This window comes from Taeniopygia guttata, chromosome 3 (genome assembly GCF_048771995.1).
Source record: "Taeniopygia guttata chromosome 3, bTaeGut7.mat, whole genome shotgun sequence".
Taxonomy (NCBI): Eukaryota; Metazoa; Chordata; class Aves; order Passeriformes; family Estrildidae; genus Taeniopygia; species Taeniopygia guttata.
Genome location: NC_133027.1, coordinates 94,743,147 through 94,763,195, shown reverse-complemented (window position 1 = coordinate 94,763,195; position 20,049 = coordinate 94,743,147). Strand labels below are relative to the sequence as shown.

General features: G+C 38.9%; 1 protein-coding gene across 3 annotated transcripts in view; it reads left to right on the top strand.

Annotated features, from left to right (window-relative positions):
* PPP1R21 (protein phosphatase 1 regulatory subunit 21) overlaps window positions 1-20,049 on the top strand; it is a 31,139-nt gene that overhangs the window by 283 nt on the left and 10,807 nt on the right. For 2 of the 3 annotated variants that reach the window (XM_002198620.6, XM_030268849.4), the window contains exons 2-15: window positions 2,476-2,544; window positions 2,915-3,061; window positions 4,824-4,925; window positions 5,610-5,774; window positions 5,874-5,932; window positions 8,285-8,379; window positions 10,652-10,704; window positions 12,662-12,811; window positions 15,856-15,957; window positions 16,033-16,121; window positions 17,018-17,154; window positions 17,713-17,805; window positions 19,156-19,283; window positions 19,652-19,804. In XM_002198620.6, the coding sequence (XP_002198656.4) occupies window positions 2,476-2,544; window positions 2,915-3,061; window positions 4,824-4,925; window positions 5,610-5,774; window positions 5,874-5,932; window positions 8,285-8,379; window positions 10,652-10,704; window positions 12,662-12,811; window positions 15,856-15,957; window positions 16,033-16,121; window positions 17,018-17,154; window positions 17,713-17,805; window positions 19,156-19,283; window positions 19,652-19,804 (1,542 nt within the window). Of the gene's footprint in view, window positions 1-39; window positions 1,822-2,475; window positions 2,545-2,914; window positions 3,062-4,823; window positions 4,926-5,609; window positions 5,775-5,873; window positions 5,933-8,284; window positions 8,380-10,651; window positions 10,705-12,661; window positions 12,812-15,855; window positions 15,958-16,032; window positions 16,122-17,017; window positions 17,155-17,712; window positions 17,806-19,155; window positions 19,284-19,651; window positions 19,805-20,049 lie in introns of those variants that run through there. The other variant, XM_030268848.4, reaches the window with a different exon arrangement.

Sequence of the window (20,049 nt, the reverse complement as noted above, 5' to 3'; positions counted from 1 at the left end):
GGGCAGCCCGGGGTTTGCAGTGCCGAGGGGCGCGGCAGTGCGGCCCCGTGTGCGGGACACTTGGCGGGCCCGCAGCGGGCTGGCCGTGCCGGGCAGTGGCACCGGGCTGTTGGCGCTCCGCTTGCCCGGCGGCGCGGGACGTGGCTGTGTCCGCAGGCGGTGAGCTTTGGCTGCTCTGTGCGGTGTGGCCGTGCGGCTCGGCCCCGTGAGCGCGCTCCGGCCGGCGGGCGCGGCAGCTCGGTGTGCAAGCGCCTTGGAAGCGAGCAGGACACTTGCTTCCACCTTTGCCTCCTGTCTGTCCCCCTGCTTCTGCCCTAGCTGACTTTGCATCCTGTTTCTGGTGCTGCTTGACACAGGCTCTGCAAAGATGCCCGTAGTGGAGAATGCCTTTCCTTTCCAAGGCGCCTGAGATGACTTCTAAAATAGTGGAACCTTGCTTAGTACAGAGCCCTTCGTTCTTTCTTCCTCAGCAAAAGGAAAAAGAGACTCTTGGTCTTGAGTGGCACAGTCCTTCAGCAGCCTTGGGGAAGGCAGGCAGCACTTTGGTTTTGTGCAGCCCCACATCAGCACCTGGCACAAAGCACTTGTCTGTATTTGACAGTCCTCCCAGCTTACAAAACCACGTCTTTAAATACTCTTCTCTTTGGAACTGTTATAAAAACACCATGTGTACCATTCAAATAGTTTGCAGATAGATACCCTTTTAATGCTTCCACAAGATAGTTTTAAGAACATTTAATTTACTTCGCAGCTTTGTAGGTCACAGAATTCACGTGTCTTGTTTTATACAGAGGCTCTTTTATTCATTGGAGATCAGTAGTGGCTGAGGATGAGATAATGGAGGGATTTTGGTGCTTGTTTCCTGAATGAGCATTGGAAATGTGGAGTTCTGACTTAGCTTCCAAAAGTTCCAGCTGCTGGATTCTTTCTTTTAATATCATGGTGTCCAGAAGCTTTCTTTGAGCTTTATCATGCACTTCTCAGCCTGTGGCATTTGCCTTCTCCTTTGCTGGAGCTATTTTTTTCATCTCATCCCATTTCTCGTGCAGTGCAGCTCATTGTGGGACTCCCCTTTGCAGAACCCTCTTCTCTTTGTTGTTGGCTTCTTGTTGTGTGCAGGTGGAAATGGAGAGTAGCCTGCTCACTTAATGGTGCTCTGAAATCCACAGAGAGGTGGACAAGAGTTTGACAGATTCAAACAGTGCTGGGGGAAGTCCCTGTCCTCTTGATTCCCAGACCAGTCCAGAAGAAGGATGAGGAGAAGAAGAGAAAACACACAAGTTGCAAGAGTTCTCATGAAGGAATAGTCAAAGCAGCTTGTGGCAGCCCGTGTGGGTCATACTTCAGCTGGGTTCTGTGGGTGCAGCAGGACTGAGCTGCTTCATTCTCTGCACCTGACATGTTCCTGCAGTGGCACAAGGACAGGTGTGGGAAACTACTGCACTGCTCCTTCTTGCTAGGGAAGCCCTGTGCTTGGAAGTTGTTCTGTGGTGCACTGGGAAGTTTCTTGTCTTGCCTTTGTGATGCCTGAGCAGCACGGTGGGAATACTGCAGGGGAAACAGCTGTGCTTAGCAGTGACTTCTGACCTTTCAAATACACTCAATCATCACTGAAACAATGAGCCTCTGCTGTTTTACACTGAATCTTGCCTTTTATGCACCTGACCGATACCTCTACAAACCCTTTTAATTTATATCTGCAACAGCTGGACTCACACATGTCAAATGAATACAAACTGCCTTTGAAGAAGCCAGGATTCAAGCAATTTTCAAGGAATGGGAAGATGGAAGTGTCTGTATCCTCATTGCTGCAGGGTAGAGGTACTCTGAAGTGACTGGGAAATAGATTTCTTAAGTATCACTTTTCACTGCAGCGATTTTAGTTCAGATTTTGGGTACTGTATAAATAAGGCCTAGAGGGCTTTTCCTTTTATGCTTTTTATGCCTTTTTGTGTCAGTCTGTTCTCTCTGGATCATCTGCTGCCACTGGTAATAAGTAATTTTGTATTAAACTCCTCTTGAATTGATACAGATTTTGACTTTGTGAGTCCTGCTTATGCTCCAGAACTGGTTATGAATAGTTTTGGGAAGAAGAGGGAAGAGACAGAAATAGCCCTGAATATGACCAAGAACTTCACTAGTCAAGGAAGAGGCTGCAGCTTTTCCATATTTGTTCCTAGTTCTTCAAATCTTAACTATATTTAAGTAACTGGTCTTTAAGGGTATTAAGAATTCTGTTCTATTTGACCAAAATGTTCCAATGATAAAGTTACTTCTTGTTCCTTGGCAAGTCAGGATATGAATTGGATGCTTTTTTCAACTTGATACTACTGCTATCTCCCTGAAGAGAATACTTGGAAAAGCATTCACACTTGGCACTCTCCTGAGAGAATGTGATGCTCTCTGCACTTTCTCGTGAATGGCTTTTATTCATTCTATTGTCTTGCATAGTTACTGGCATCTCTTGTTTTTCAGCTTCGTGCTCAGAACCAAGTCCTGAAAAAAGGAGTTGTAGATGAGCAAGCAAACTCTGCCTCATTGAAGGTAATCTCTAAAAACTGCTCATGTCAGGTGCACTAAGCTGTGACACTAAGTATATAGGGGTACTTTTTACTGAGAAGTATTGTCAATAAAAAAATGAAGGAGGAACTTGATTTTAGTAAAAGAATTTCCATTTTGCAGTTGGCCTGTTGTTCTCTGTAAGTGCTGAGTTTGTAAAAGTTGATTCTTGATTATTATAGAATTAAATAGCTATTTGAGTATTATCTGTGGTCAGCTCAAGGAAGTGAAATACAATTTTTAGTTTCTGTCCCTTCAGTGTTTAGGAAGTGAAGCAGTTTTATAATTTGTTCTGGTTTTTAATGGGCGAAAAATAAATGTGAAAATTTAAAAATGATTTTTTTTTGTCATTCAGGAACAACTGAAGATGAAGGATCAGTCACTGAGGAAACTGCAACAAGAAATGGACAGCTTGACCTTTCGAAATCAGCAGCTTGCCAAGCGGGTGGAACTGCTTCAAGATGAACTTGCATTAAGTGAAGCTCGGGGCAAAAAGAACAAGGTATGTGCTGAAGGCACAAAAGACTAGCTTAGCAGATGTCTGTTCCTCATCTGTCAAAGCCTTATCCTGATCTTTAGCAGTAGGTATTTTGTGTCAAGGGTTGAGCTGAATGTTCTTGTCAGAATTTGTTATTTTACTTGATGTTAGTGAAAATACCCATAAAACAGCTATTGATATATATATATAATGCATGCTGTGTAGTTCTTTACTCTTATAGTCTGTCAGCTGACTGATGCTGAAATGCTGTCTTCTTTTATGGATATTTGTTAAGTGTTCAAATAACTGGGAAATACTTTGGAGCTCTGTGATTGGTCAGCTGCTATGCAGAAAGCTGGTAACTCCTCATTTCCCATCCCCACCTCTTTGCTTTGAAATTTTGATGTTGGTAGTTAACTCTTCAGCCCGTCATCATAGCTTTTCTATGTGAATCTTGTCAAATGCTTTGAAATCTAAATTTTTAGCTTGTATTCTTTGTTATTTCAAAATGACAGAATTATTTCAACACTGTGATCTTTTTCTGCCAGAATGCTTGCTGATTAAACCTAGTGATGTCATATTCTAAGACCAACTATGCCTTCTGTAGGTAGTGTCACAATTCCAGGGATGGTGTGCTTGTAGTTCAGTAATCATCAAGCTACTTTCCTCTCTTGCTACTTTCCTCATGAGGAAACCCCTCTTAACTACTGCTGTGTTTTCTTTTTGGTGCTGTCTTTTCTCAATGTGCTGTAGTTATCAAGACTGGCTTTAAAGAAATCATTAAATTGATTAGTAATATGATAATCTTCCTTACTTTTCCCCTAAACTCTTGCCCATTTTTCTGCTGTCCAATTCCTTGACAAGCATAGTGCTTCTGAATACATTATTCATGCACCACAATAGATTGTTCTTTCAAATGCAGTTTGACTCTTCTGTTCTTTTATTTGAAATTGTGTAACTACTGTTTTGCTAGCTGTGTTTCCAAATTTTGAAGGCCATCAGCCTGTCTTTAGTAGCTTTGCAAACAATTTCCACTGAGTTTCTTTCCTGTTCATCAGTCAAAATGCACAGTTTTAGTTCTCTGGTCTGTGTTAGAGTGCAATCCTGTTAGAAGGAGCAGAACGTGTGCCCATATTTCAGGTGGAGTTCACAGGCTGGCATCCAATACAGAGGTGACTTATCTGCCCTACATATCCCAAGTGCTTGAAGTTTGGTGTTGAGTTTAAATGCAAACATTTCTTCAGCAGTGTGATGTGTGGGATTCACTGGTGGTCTGAGTCCTTTGGGTTAAAAGAGTGGAGAATGAGGAAACAGGCAGAGGGGTATGTGTGGTTGATGGGCGGGGAAGACCCTGTGGTTTCCTTGGCACCTTGTGCTGCAGCCTGGCTTATACCTGGGCCTTTGCTGGGCACAGATGTACTTTACACCAAACCAACTGGGCCTGGGAATGTGGAGGGGTTTGGATTGCTGACTGCATGGGCTCATGCAGGATTCCAGTGAATTCAGATGGGTGCTGCCCATCCAAGTGTTTGATTCCCTGTGAGTGTGAATGGGAGCCCTGAGTGGAGGCTTTCCCAGGGCAGTGTTGTACCACTGTAGGGTCACAGGGGTGTGAAGGAAAGTGTGCTGGCTTGAGGCTGGTGCTGTGTGCAATATTCACACCTTTTGGTGTGTCAGTCAGTGTCAGCAGGACATCTGCTGGTGTGCCCCTGCTGGGAGTTACCTGTAGGAGTTGTTCTCACAAACCTGGTGCTTGGAGGTAATGAGTGCATTTTGTCTCTTTTAGAAAAGTGTAGAATCTTCATCTCAGCTGAGTCAAGAACAGAAAAGTGTCTTCAATGAAGATCTTCAGAAGAAAATAGAAGAAAATGAACGACTGCATATACTTGTGAGTGAAACTTTGTTTTGCTCTTAGTTTTGGGTCAGAACTGGTGATACAAAGAAAGATATGGAAAGTAAAGTGCTGTCTGAAAAGTAGTGGGTTTAGAAGCTTAGTTGTATGCAGAGCAGTAGATTAGATGGATTGTTTATAAAGATGTTCACTAGGCAAATAAAGTATTATGACTTTGGATTCTTAAAACAGTGTGTGTAATCACATAATATGTGTTTTCTCATTTAGGCTTTTAACTTTTGGTGACAGTCGCCCTACTGAAAATAGCCTGATACTGAAAGGAAATTCCTTACTAGTTCATTAACTGTTTCAGAATTGCTTTAAAGTTTAAAATATTTTCTGCAAGTTGCCATAATTAAGTCAGGAATTACTTCACCAAAGTGGAATGCATTTCACTTTAGAAAACTTGAGCAAAACCTTTTGGCTCAAGTTCAGTTTTTCATGTGTTTGCTATTAGTCAGCAATTTATTTAAAGACTGCTTAGCACTACAAAACTTTGTTTTTATTCAAGTGGTTTGTTCCTGAGTCTTTTCTCTGTAAATAAAATAAAATTTCTATTTGTCTGAGAACTTGTAATTGCTGTTAACCTGATCTGCCTAATGAAATTGGAGTAACTTAAAGGACTGGATTCAATAGTAAAATGAAGCTTCTTTTTTAAGAGCTTTGCTTTCCTTCCTGTAGTTCTTTGAAGCAGATGAGCAGCACAAACGTTTAGAAGCAGAGCTGAGGAGCAGACTGGAGGTTTTGGAAACAGATGCTGCCCAGCACCAAGCTGTGGTGGACAGCTTAACGAAGAAATACACAGAAACCATAGAAAAGCTGCAGAATGATAAAGCCAAACTAGAAGTAAGGAGTTTTCCTCTTGCTTGCAAGTTTCTAAAGTTTTGAAATGCAATGTCTTGCTGTGTCAGCACTTACATTGTGAGATTATCTTCTTGCATAAAGATCAAGTCTCAGACACTAGAAAGAGAAGCTAAGGACTGTAGGCTTCGAACTGAAGAATGGTAAGTGTCTTTATTTCATTGATGTAAAGAAATAATTGCTGTGAAACATTAACTAGTTTTTTTTCTTTTAAGAATAATACTTTTTACAAAAGGGGTTTTATTAAAAGACTCTGATAAAACTCAAATTATATTATTAAGACAAATGTGAGCAGTGCAAGTCAAGCCCCCTTTTCCTTTGCTATGTATGGGACTAGACAATGCCACAATTTCTGCTTTCAGTAAGAGCAGTTCTGTCTCCAAGCTTTTTCAATAGCAGTAATGTTGATGGAAGTTTGAAGAATTTATTTGTAATGCAAAACCATAGAAAGGAAAACTTGTATGAAACAAAGATACGTGAGTTTGTAAAAACTGCTTCTAAGAAAAAAAAAGTTTGAGTAACATATGCTGAGAGAACTGACTGAAAAGAGTTTCAAAAACCCCTTTCCACTGCAAAAGCTTCTTGAACAATTGTTCTTGCTTCAGGTATAATGTTCTCAGCTAGAATATTTGAAAGTTTTTATCAGATAATTATGTTGTTTTGGAATATTTTCATTGTCTTGAAGACAAATTGTAGAAGTTGAGGACTGTGGCCCAAATCAAATTAGGGTGCATTTCTCTGAAGTTCATTAAGCTCGTTTTTTTAGAAAATACGTGTGCAGTATAGATCTTTAATGTAATGGATAATATGTATAGTGAATGATCAGATGCAGAGTTCCTTCTTTCACATGGTAACCCTCAAGTGTGTATTCTTATTATGTTGAGAGATGTGAAGATACTTGAATCCAATAACTCCACTAATACAAGTCAGGCTTTCACTAAAAATGACTTGCAAAAGAGGAGGAAAGCTGTGTTTGACTGTGATTTCTTTTATTGAAGTGTTTGTAAAACTGTAGTTTTAATCTGCTACTAGTCAGTTCAGGCTTTGTCTATCATGTTCTATGGTGACTGGGTAATTTATGTAATTATAAGAAGTTGTCCGTACTATTTTAATTTATACTGTATTAAGTTTTTAAAAGTAATAAAGCCTGACACTTCATTTTAAACACTGAAATCACTGTGTTGAACACGTGGCAGGATGTCTCTGAGAATACTGCCCTTTTCTTCTCCCTGCTTTGTCAGGGGGAGGGATTCATTTGCCTCTGACACCCACACATTACTCAGAAAAGCCAGAGGATATGGGACTTGACAGCCTGCATACTTTGAAAATTAAAGGGCAGAATGTAAGGCAAAACATGTCAGACCACTTGTTTGTCATTCCTGTAAGTCTGAAAAGGAAATACCAGTACATTTGCAGTTTGTCTTGGAGTTCATTTTCTGTCACTCTCAGTGCTACTGCAGTACCTGCTGTACAGTTTCTATGCAATTTTGGAGCTGATCTCTTAGAAAAATATTTGTTAATGTGCATGAGCTACCTATTGGCCAGTTTCTTTATATCTTCCTTGTCTATTTTGGATTATTTTTCTTTGTTAGAATTGATAAGTTTCTATGTATCAAGTATTGTAAGAAAGGAAAAAAACCTGTCACTGACACCTTCCCCCCACCCTCCGCTATGTGTGCAGGAGTTCTAGATGTCAAATGGGAAGCAAAACAGTGAAGAATCTGGGGGCCTAAGTTGGGTGAGGTGTGGAATTTGGTCTGAATCAATAACGGAGTGTTCTTTGTAGATATATGTATATAATGCTGGAATATATTACTGTTCACTTCAACAATCTATTCTCATTATATAAGTAATCTTAATTACTTAGGTTCACATTCACATGTACATAGTCAAATGCAAGTGGAAGAAAATTTAGAGAAAAATCACTCGAGAATGCATCAGAAACATAATTGTCAAGTCTTGTCAGAGCAGGCAGTATCATAGCAGTGTTTAAATATGGGTTTTGAAAAGCCTTTGAGGTATCTCAAATAGTGATGTGACATAGTTAATTGAATTATTGACAACTCATTACCTGCTTATTGGAATACTGCATTGAATGCATAGTAACTAATTTGGAGGCCCTTTTACTTTCCCATCCAAATTCTAGTAGAAAAGGATGCCTTCATATAGCTTATGTAATAGTTGCACTATAAGAAAATAAGGTGAATTTTAACTCTGAAGTAAATGGAGCTTCTCAATAATGGAATTTAGGATTTACAAGTTTATGGTAACTTTCACTGCTTTTGTTAGGGATTAGGATTCAATGTTGTGTTAAATATGAGATAAAGGAGGACAAATAACTCCCATTATATTATTTCTATCCAACTTCTAGAAGGAGACAGCTATGCACTCAAGGGATGCCTATAGTGAGATATGGTGTTAGTGATACAGATGAAATTTAAAGGTTTACATTGTGTGTGTGTGTGTGGTTTTTCGTTTGTCTCTTTGTTATTTAGCCAGCAACAGCTAAAGAATCTTCAAGCAGCTTTGGGGAGTAGACTGGAAGAATCCCTATGCATAATTAATGAAAAAGTACCTTTTAATGACACAAGTACGTATTGCCTTGGCCTGGGTATCTTGTTTGATTTTTTTTTTTTTTTGGGGTATCCATCTGGAAGGGGTATTCCTTAAGAATTAAAATGTGTTAGCGGTAAGAAATGTTGGACATCTGAACAGACACTTGGAGGTAACTGTAGTAAGTATTCTTGATACTTGTCCTGGTCTTCTTTGGTAATTGTAAAATACCAAGTTTTTATATGTATAATGAAAATTGAAACTTTTGAAGGCTTTTGAATGATTTGCCACTTGTCTTGCTTAGTGTTGACAGAATATTGTAAACCATGAAGGAACACTGTCAATTTAATGGCTGCTCCATAAAGATTGGTTACGCATCTCAAAGAGTATTCTTTTTGGCAGGCTATATTCAAGAGATAAAGTAAGTTAAGATGGGGGAGAACTGGTGGCTGGAGAGATATTGCATCAATAATGGCCTGCACTTATTACTAGTGGGGAATTTGTCGGGGTGTCTCATTGATCAGAAAACACACAGAGTAGTTCTTACCTGAAGGCTTTCTTAGACTCATTTGTCCCTTCATGGGGAAAAAAGCCCTTTGGACCTGGGGATTTTGACCTGAAGCAATGTTTTTGTGCTTCCTTTCCAACTGCTGCTAGATCAGCTGAAGTGCAGAGGATTCCCTGGAGTTAGGAGTGCCCAGCCTTTGCATGGCTTTGGTACAAGCATGGGTTAGTATGAGCTGGGTTAGTGCTGTGCACTGTGTGCTTTCCTAAACAGCTGAACACAAGGGTGGACAGGCACTGCCTGGGCTCTTCTGGACCTTTCAAAGCCAGGATGACCTGGAATAGTGAAAAAGCTGAAGGTAGTGAAGAAGGAGCAGAGAAGTGAAAACAGGCTTTTGACTTTCTTGTGTATTTCATTGGTGGCTTTTTGCATTTTTCATTCAGTTTAAAACCTACTGACAATGTTAGGTTCTCTAAAAGTGATCTGGCAGGTGCTGCAGGGGTGAGTGTTCCAAGCTCTCCACTGGTTTGGCAATCCAGTGAGTCTTGGCTTAGGAACACCAGATCATCATCTTTCAGGAAATGTTGACTCCCATACAGCACATCATACTTAGGTGTTGGTATCCTTTTCACTTCTCTCACTTTGCCTGGCATCTGCTGCCTATTTCTACTTCTCTGGCTTCTTTCGCTTGCTTTTTTTTTTTTTTTTAAGGTCGTTATCATTGTAGCAAGGACTTTGCTAAAATAATTTATCTGCCCACTCAGCTGCCATAGCATAATGCCTTTGCTTGTGTACTAGAAAACACTGCAGAGAAGAGAGCTTCTCTTTAGTGATAGATCAATGAAAGTTAGATGTTTGTTTGCTGTGGATTCCAGCTGTCTTCCTGTAGATGCTGTAGTTGGCTTCAAGTGTAACTAGCAGCTAATTTCAGTCACAAACTAATGACTGCTAAGCATGATTTCCAGAGCAGAAAGTTTTCTGAATCATTTAGTTAGAAGTGGGATTCAATCATTTTGGACAGGGTTATTTTCCTCTAAAAGTAACTACCTCTTTCTATGTGTTAATAGCCAAATGTGAATGACACAAAAGGAACAAGAAAGTGTAAATTTACTTTGTGAGCAAATTTTAAACTAATGTCATTGTTGTTCAAGTGAATTGAGAATGGATGTGACCCCTTTTAAATCTCTAAGACTTTGTAAGCTGTTCTCTAGGTACAAATAGCCCTCTGCCCCTCTAATTGTGGCTGCTTATAACTGAATAACCATTCTAGTTACTTCATGACTAGAGAAGAATGCTGAAATACATGAAGAGTACATTTTAGACTAAATTATCAACATATTGCGTGTATACACGAGCTTTAAAAGACATGGAAACCATTCAAAAATATTTAGTCTTACTTGGCCCCTCCTTGGAATGTAATTGAAATTTGAAGATAATCTTGAATTCTTTAAGTGTGTTTTCTTTTAAAAGATTTTTTCACTCTTGTTTGTGATGAATATTGTTCTTTGGGCAAGAGGAGTCTACTCTTATCTTTCAAATTCAGGGTCTTCAGATGATTAAATTTGACTTGCAATCTGAGGCAAGTATTGAACTGCTTTCCCTTCCACTTAATCACAGAAACCCTTAAGTGAGGATATTTAGGCCTACTTTATTGGAGTCAATTGTTTGTATCTCTTTAGTTAATATTGCTTACATAACTTGTAAAATCCCTGCACTGAATTTTCTTTTTTATATCAGTATTTACCAAAAAATGTCTCTCCTCCACCATTTAACAAGTGCATATAACTCAATTTTTGTCCTGTAGGATCTGCTCGATACAATGCTCTGAATGTACCATTGCACAACAGAAGGAATCAGGTAAGTGCTTTGTGTGGTTTCATGTGATTCTATGCAGCTTTCCACACAGATGTTGAAATAAAACCAGTCATTTTAGTACCTGAAATGGCAGAAGACAGCCTGTCTTACTACTGTCATGATATTGTGAGGGCATTTCTGCCCACAGAACCTCTGCACTTTTTTCAAGAGTTTGTGTATATTGTTATGTCAAAGAGTCTTATTAAAGTTATATGAAATATTCTTTTATTGGGTCAGCCTTCAGTAAGCTAGAAGTTGGAACATTTAATTTTTAAAGTTGATTAAAACTACAGTTCAGAGGCCTTTTGTTGGAAAAAGGTAGGTTTGGTATCCTAAATTCCTTTTCCCTCAAACTGAGCTTCTTCAGTCAAATCACTTGAGCTCAGAGAATGTATGCATTTGTAAACTGCACACTGGTGTGTGCACTAAAATGCTGTATTAGGTAACAGTACTTGTCACCAGTCACAACCCTTTCAAGTAACAAATCATGTCACTTTGAGATCTCTGCATGGTTCATTTACATTTTGTGGGATACTTCTTGCCAAAGCACTTCTTACTTGCAGCAGAATAACTCTTCTATATTGAAACATTATTTAGAAAACAGTTTCTGTTCACTACCATAATTTAATGAGATTCCTTGTGATTGTTGTGTATTCATTATTCAAAAATGAGTGTTGGTTTTCTGTGAATGACTGAATATTTTAAGGGTTTTTACAACAGCAAATCAGAAACCTGTATGCAGTCAAAATTTTCCTATGTTGCTTCTACTGAGGATGTACTCTACAGCACTGTGGGGTTTTTCTGTTTCATTGTATGTCTCAGGTCTTTAAGTTAGTGCATTCAGATGCTTTGTCCATTCTTCAGAAGTGCCTATAAAGAGTCCTTTTTCCTAATAATGTCTGCTGTGAGAACAGGTGACCCGTTGTTCAGTTTTGTTATGGAAATGGCCTTAAATTTCAGGTTGCTGCTGCTGAGTTCCAGGAAAAATCTGAATAGCTGCATGGAGACTCTTTCCTTTTACTATTTTATGCCAGCATTATGTCAGGCAGCCTCATGTTTCAAGATCTGCAGTCCTGAAAATATTCCAGGACAGATTTTTATGACTGGCTTTGCCAGTGGAGGCAAAATGTTCGTGTATTAGCACAGGCTGTGGTGTAAAGGACAGCAAAACAGTAATAGTGTCTATTTCCCTTCCTTGCATGGCTAATTAACATACACAAGCTGAGTATAATGACTGCTTTAATTACTTGCCACCATCCCAGATCCATAATCAAGACTGACCTGATTTAACAGTCCATTGAAGCATTAAGAGTATGTCTCTGAAGTATAAGTTATTCTTGGCTGAAATGTCACTGTAGCATTATTCTCTTCCCATAAATCCCAACAGAGATTCTTCTCTCTTGAATTTATGTTCCATTCTGGATTAATTTCTTTGATACCTTCCTGCTGTACTAAAGCCACAGAAGAGTCTTACTCAGGGGCAGCAGCTCAGTTCTGTCCAGGAGAGTTAGAATTGAGTGTTCTTGGTTAGAGAAGCAGACACCTTTCATTCTGGGAGAAATAATTAAATTGAAGTTTCATTGCAACCTGGTGTTGAGCTGTTGTCAGCAATTAGTCTGTTGTTCTTTGGAAATTTCAGACATGGTTTCTGTGATTGTGCTGACCTCTCAGTGTTTTTGTGGCTTGCATGTTTGAAAAATGCCCAGAGGCAGAGGCAAAACATCACCAGTTGTGTGAAATAAAAAGATACTTTGTTGTCAAAGATCAACAAAGTGTCCTTCTGAGTGGCATTGTAGTTTATGAATAAAAACTAAGTTAAAAATAATTGCTGTTATGTGTTTTAGGCTGAAGTAATAACAAGAAAGAAATTGCTGACAATGATTTTTTGTATCCAAACTGGCTTTTTTTATATTTAAGTAGATCCATGTCAAATACAATCATTTTATAACTGTCTTTACAGCTGAAGCTGCGAGACCTTGCTGGCCAGGCCATGGCTTTTGTCCAAGAACTTGTAACAGCTCTCCTGAACTTCCACACATACACTGAGCAGAAGGTACAGATCTTCCCCATTGATTCTGCAACAGACACAATATCACCCCTGAATCAGAAGGTAAACTTTACACTCTTCAGCTACAAATATATTCAATTAGTTAGACTTCAGTGACTGATTGATCTTAGTAATGGAAACTTGCACCTTCTTTATTGGAATACTGTGAGTGTGTTGCTGAGAGCCAGCCCCTCCTGCATGAGATATCTTTTCTGCTCCATGAATTCTCTGAATGTGGATGAGGTGTAGCTTAGAGAATCCTTTTCCCCTGTGCCTCTGCTAGAAGAGAAATATGCTAATCAAATCAAAGCTTTGCTTTTATTAATTGCTAAATTGAAGTGCATCTGTTGAAAGATGAGCTGACTTGTTTTAAAATAATAATGCACAAATATTGCACTACTGAATAGAGCTTGTTTTAGTTAATGTGCTGGGGCATAGGAGATGTTGAGACAGAATCTGCTCTTGTGTTTAAAGTGTTTAGCTGTAATATTAAATAAAGAATAAAAGGCAGACTTATGAGGAAGAGCACCTAGACCCTTGTCAAAAAACAACTTTGTAATCTGATTTTGGGCTGCTTGTATGAAGATGTTTCCTCTAAGTGTTCTGAAGCTTCAAGTTTGTAAAGCATGTTGAAATTAGTGTGAGAACTCTGACTCATCTCTTTTGACAAAATTCCATGGAAAGACTTTCTGAGAGTATCATCCAGAGCTGTTAAGCTGCATATTTTGATTTTGGTTTCCTATGCTGTGAACTGGAGAAAATAACTGTGCTCAAGGATTTGTGTGGGAATGCATACATGTATGCTTTGGAACAAATTGCGTGAAGATCAGGGTTGACTTCATAGTTTAAGGGGATCTGTGAGTATTTAAGTTGCAGGGAGTATTTTGTGCTTCAGTCTCTTAATTTCAGTTTAGTAGTTGCTAGGGCTCAGGCTTAAGGTACTGAGGTGAATTGTGGTTTGCATTGATCAAGTGGCTGCACTTGGTGTCAATGTTAACTATCACAAAACTTTCCTGTTCTTTGGAAAACCTAGAATTTCTTTTCAGGTTACAAGTGTGCTTATATGAAGGTGGTTATCCACTAGAGAAATCCCTTTCTGTTTGCCTTCTCAGTTATTTCTACTGTTTTAGTCAAGAATAGCCTTCTGCAGAGATTCAGCATAGTTTGAGAACATTTTCTTGCTCCTGCCACCAAATGCACTCAGAATGGCATGTCCTTGTGAAAATTGTGTGGTTTAGTAATCTTTAAGATTTTTTGGGGCAAGAGTGGTGTCTCTTTTTTATGTGGCCCAGTGTGGTGACTGCATTTTCAGATCTACTGCAGTTTGCACTACAGCAATAAAATCAGATTTCCTAGACATCTCTTCTCAAAGATTTTTTCCCTGACCTCCTAGTTAACACTTCTTTATTGTTTTTCAGCACAGCTGAAACAGGCAACTTAATCAGAATCATAATTTCATTTTCCTTGTAATTGATTCTGATTCAGTACTTCAGGCTTTGTTTTCATAATTACATCGCTTGTAGCCTGCCCCATTGTGTATTCATGGCCTAACTCCCTCAATGCATGCTACTTCTCAGGGCTTCTGCTGTGACTTTCCAGCACTGAAGCATCTTTTATTGCTCACTGAAGCTGTAGTTGCTCCTGTATTTTTGATTAATTTATCTATTTGCTTGGCAAGTGTTCTCAGTGTGATTTTTTTTTTTTTTTTTTTTAAATTTTGATTTTAGCCACTCCACCAAGTTGGTCAAACATGCCCCCTTAATATGGTAGAGAAGACGAAACAAGTGTCAGGTAGTGGCTTAGCAGACTTGCACTGATTTATTTTTCCCCAACTCCAGGTCTTGTCTGGTGCTTTCAAGCTATTTTCCCCACCAAACACTCAAAAGTAGATGTGGACAATTCCCTGCCAGGTTCAAGTATTCCTTTTCTCTTTAAGGGTTGGATTGCTGGGTTCTGCTGGGTCTACAGCATCATGCTGGATAATTAAAGTCCTCTCTCTTGCAACACAAGCCAGGAGCATTCTGCATGTGTTATTTCTTCCTCCTTAGATTTAGGAATTTTTCCTAATTCCATCCAGGTTTGTGCATGCATGGATCAGAGCTTAGCATCTTGCTCTTCTTGTTAACACTGTGTTACCACACTGTAATAACACAAGGAACAATTGAAATCTCTTGTCCTCTGTTTGCCTGGGATCTTTAGCTGCTCTTGTGGTGTAAATAATCAAAGGTGAAGGTATCTTTCTGTGGGGTAAAAGCCAGGATTGCTTTTGACTACCTGTATTAATTTGTGGAAGAAGCTTGTGATACTGAGGTACCAAAATGGAAAGTTGATGGTATCGTTAAGTTTGATTTTGTGTGAGAGTACACCTTATGTTCTCAAATCTGCTTTTTTGAAGGCAAAATTAACTGTAGGATTTAATTAAGCAATTTTTAACAAAGTCAGGCAGGTCCATGAGGCCAAAGTTTCATTATTGCCCAAAGCTGTCATAGTTTTAGAAATAAGAATTCTCCTGTGATCAGTTGGAGCTCCATGCTTTGCATTAGCATAAGCATACTTTGACTCGTGTTGAAAACAGGACTGGACACAGAAAAAAAGACAAAAAAGACACATCTCTTACTCTTTTTGACTTGGGTTTAGTTCTTCAGTACTTTGCACAGCATAACTTTGCAAATGTTTGTGCTGATGGACAAGGCTGGGAGGCAAACTACTTTTGGGAGGAAGGTGGGATAGTTTATTCTGGTGGCTAAATGGTGCATGGATGTAGCTTTAATTGGATGGAGTTGAGAAGGGAATGCAGGAATGTCTGAAAACTAAAAAGTGAGGGCTTGGTGTGCTTTGCATGGCAGCTGAAATGAGACAGGATGCCGTGGCAAAGCCCTGGGTGTGGTTTTGCCTGGACTTCCAGTGCTGCTCACTTTCCCTCAGGGTGTGTTTTTGCCCTGTAGAAGAGGTTGCTGTACATCACTGGACTGTTGTATCTCATTAGGGACATCTTAGGCATCCTTAAGGGGACAGGGGCTTTGCCACAATGTCCCCTTCAGCTGTGACCTTGGCAGAGTTCACACCAGCTGTCAGCAAGCACCATTTTAAAGCCTCTCTTTGCTCAGTTCTCACAGTATCTCCATGAAAACGCTTCCTATGTTCGCCCTCTGGAGGAAGGAATGCTGCACTTTTTTGAGAGCATCACGGAGGATACTGTGACAGTCCTGGTAAGATTTCCTCCTTTTAGCACCCAAAAGGTTTTTACAGTGCAAAAACACTTACCTGTTGTTTTTTCCTTACAGGAAACTACTGTGAAATTGAAGGCCTTCTCAGAACATTTGGCTTCCTACTTAGGCTTTTTAAGAAAGATTCTTCCTTATCAGTTAAAAAGGTACCTTCATTTGATAGATCAAATTTAAAGGCACTGTGTCACGCATGCAGCACTGTCAGGCCCTACAACACAAATATTAAGTCAAACCTTAAAATACTCTGGCCTCTGCTGTCTTAAAAGGTTTCTTTTGTTGTTTTTGGGGTTTTTTTTTGTTTTTTGGTTTTTTTTGCATGCTGTTTTCTAAACCTTGAGATTAGACACAGCTTTTTTGAGGCATTAGGATTAAAAGCATGTATTTTAAAGCCCGTCCACACACACCCTCCCTCACAGATGAGATTTTATGAATAATGAAGCGTTCATTGATGTTTCTTGTAGCATTGATACAGTAGCATTGAGACTCTTCAGGTGTGATACACTGAAACTCTTAATGCTTTGAGCCTCTCTGAGAGTTGTTCATCAATCAGTAAATAGATCAATGTGGTAAAATTTAGCTAGGTGTACATCCCTTCTGCTGTGAAAATCTTTATTCCTGAGTTGATTGAAGAGAGGTGAATTATAGGTGCAAAGAACTGCTTTAAGAGGGGGTTTGGACGAAGGAACAAAAAAACCCTTTGATTTATGCCTCCTTTATACCTGTTTTTGTGCTCCTTAGGAAGCAAAAGAGAATTTATGTAGTAGAGGGAAAAGTCTTCAAACTTAAATTGCTGCAATCAGTTCCTTGCTGTGAGAGTAAGTCATTCATAGCTTGTGAGAAAAACACCTAGGAGTGGCCATGCACACAGTGATTTTCATGTATTTCTAAGCTCCTCTGCTGTGTTAGCCTTTCTAAAATCAATTCCTGGTCTGCTGTTGCTTTGGACTGGGGTGGTAGAGAACACGTATGTGCTCTAAACTCGTGAACTTGTTATTTTTAAGACAATTGCTTGCTTTTAAAAAAATAATTAATATATTCCTAGTTTGGAAGAAGAGTGTGAGTCTTCTCTTTGCACAGCTGCTTTAAGAGCTAGAAATATGGAGCTGCACAGAGACATGAAACGGTTGACTGCAGTCTTTGAGAAGCTGCACACGTACGTCAGCCTTCTGGCCTTACCAAGTAAGTGTCAGTTCTGGCTTGGCTGGCTACCCTGGGACTGGTTTGCTGTGGGCTCTTATGGTAGGATTGACAGTGTGCCTTTCGTCACTTCTTAATTATGAAATAGTAATAAACTATGTTTTCCTACTAATCATCACTTGCAGCCCCTTGTTTTCATAACTCTCATAGTAATAACTGAATAAAATGAGGTAAAGTGTGTGTGTGAGCTTCAGATTATTTCAGTCTTCACTCCTTAGAAAGACCTAGGTTGTTTTTCCTACATCTGTGAGCATGTATTTCGGTATGTGTGGTTTTTGAGACTAACACAATTGATATTTATGAAATCTGAATAGAAACTAGGGGACTTGAAAATCTTTCACCTGCCTGCTCTGCCAGAATTGGATATATGTATATTTGATATTGAAGGGGAAATTTAAGTAAATTAATCTATTACAACTCATACTCCATGCAAATGGTTGTAGTAGGTGGAAATTGAATTATTTTCGAAGCTAATTTTTTTCATTCATGGTCAAATCTTACTGTTGTGATTTTATCTTCCTTCTTATGTGTTACTCTTAGGTACAAGACCAGAAGGGCTCCTTAGGACAAATTACAACTTTGTGTTTACAAACATTGCTGCAAGTCTTCATGGATTCCATGACATTTTAAAAGGTGAGAGTTGGGAATGTTGTCTTGTTTCAGCTTTGCTGCTTTCTTGTTTAGCATAGCACACGTGCACTGTCTCTGTAACAGTGCTGGATGTATTGTATGTGATAAATCTGGTTTGTTTTACTTTTACAAACTAAGAAACTAAACCTGCTAACCACTTGTTTTAGACATTCATGCATGGTTTTCATTCCTCCATTCTTTTTAGCTTTGTTCTTCAGAGTTGCTGGATTATTTAATTGTGGCTCTCCAGATTTTCCTGAGCAGTATCACTTTTACTTTCTGAGCTTCATTGCTCTCCTGAAACTAGCACACAGAATGGAATGCTATGAAATGTACATATTTCCCCCTGCATATATAGCATTGACCTAGTACGTGCCTTCAAAGTGGAATTTTTCCTTCCTATTTTCAGGGTGATGACTATTTTTAACATCATTATATAGTCAGAGGTTACAAAGAAGTCTGAGTTTTGTTTCTTTTTTTTGAAACTTGGCTTCTTCTGGAAAATGGTTTACCTTGCTTTTATCAGAACAGCATGGATATGTTATGTTTTCAGTGAAGGGGTATTTGGTTAAAACTCATAATTTTGAATCTGATGTTCCTACATGTCCTAGAATTTCAGTACCATGTAGCTGATTCTGGGGAAAAAATAATCCACAGAGATGAACTGGATTTTTACTAGTCAGCTGTTTAAACACTAAACTTTCATAATTTTAAGCAATTTTTTTTTTTTGTTTTCTGAATAGCACGAGTAGTATGGCCCCATTTTGCAGAGTCCTTGTTTTAAAGAAAAAAAGAAGACATATTTAAGGTTGTACTTCACACAAAAGGAGACCTTAAACCAAGAGTTTTATAGCCTAGATAAACTTAAAATATTTTTTATCTCTTAATATGGTTGCTATACTGTAAAGTCAATCCAACTTATACTTTAAAAGAAATACAGAAAATAGAAGTAGTGAAGAAAACTGTCAGTAGAATTTATTAGCTGTCAACAGGTATGCACTTCTTAATATCTCACACTCCCATAGTGCAGAATGTTGGATTTCTGTCTTGCTCAATCCCAACTAATTTTTAACTTCTTAAGATTATTTCATTTTACAGTTTGTGGTCGTGATGAGCTGGGATTTCTCCATTCTGTAGCAATAGTACTCTGTTTTAAAATAGGTGCACATTGTTCACTTGTCAATTACTTTTTTTTTTTACTTAGGCCACATTGAGAATGTTCTTACATGATAAATACTTGATTCTTTTTAAATTTTGGTGTTGTTGATATATTTAGGCCAAGATGCTTTTGTGAGTGACTTTCGAAAAGTTTTTTATTCTTAATTTGGCATAAATGTATTTTTCATTTTCCAGATATTTCCAAGCACTATAGTCAGAAAGCTGCTTTAGAACAGGAAGTTCCAACTGCCACACAGAAACTCATTACTACAAATGACTGTATTTTATCCTCTGTTGCTGCTTTAACAAATGGAGCAGGCAAGGTAATGGATATTGTTGTTTCAAAAAATGCCTTAACTTGTGCAGATTTTTAAGAAGAAAAAACTAAACTTAGCTGAATGATTTAGAAAATCTGTGTGTGCCTATGCTATTAATAATCTGTAGGGTCATGAGGATTCTTTAATTATTTTCAGGCTATGAGTTAAATACCACAGAGTGATAAAAGTAGATCCTGTGAAGAGGATGCTTTGTGTCAGGAAGGTCTAAGTTACATGGAAGAGCCTGTAGCTTGTTTAAAAGTCTTGTTAAGAAGTCCAGCTTCACTAAACACTTGTCTCTTGAAAGACTAATTGCTCCAATGGCTCTTTCTGGTCTATTTAATTCAAAGAGCCACTTTTTTTGATGTGTCTAGATGGCCTCGTTCTTCAGCAACAACTTGGATCACTTCAGCACCTCGTTGAGCTATGGCCCTAAGGGAGGAGCAGAGTTCATCAGCCCTCTCTCAGCTGAGTGCATGCTGCAGTACAAGAAGAAGGCAGCTGCTTTTGTGAAGTCCTTGAAGAAGGTTTGTTCAGCCAGCATGCTTGCACAGAGGGAGCACGGTTCTGTGGATAGTTATGCTAAGGAGAACACAAACTAAGGGTTTGGAATAGAAGAGATTGTCTGAACAACAGGTTTTGGCTGAGGAAGTGGAACCATCAGTGCAATAATGCTACTGAGAACTTTAGAGTGTAGTTGCCCTCATAACTGAGGATATGTGCCAGTTCTGCCATTCCCCATTTCCACTAATTATTTCTGTGCCAGGACTTC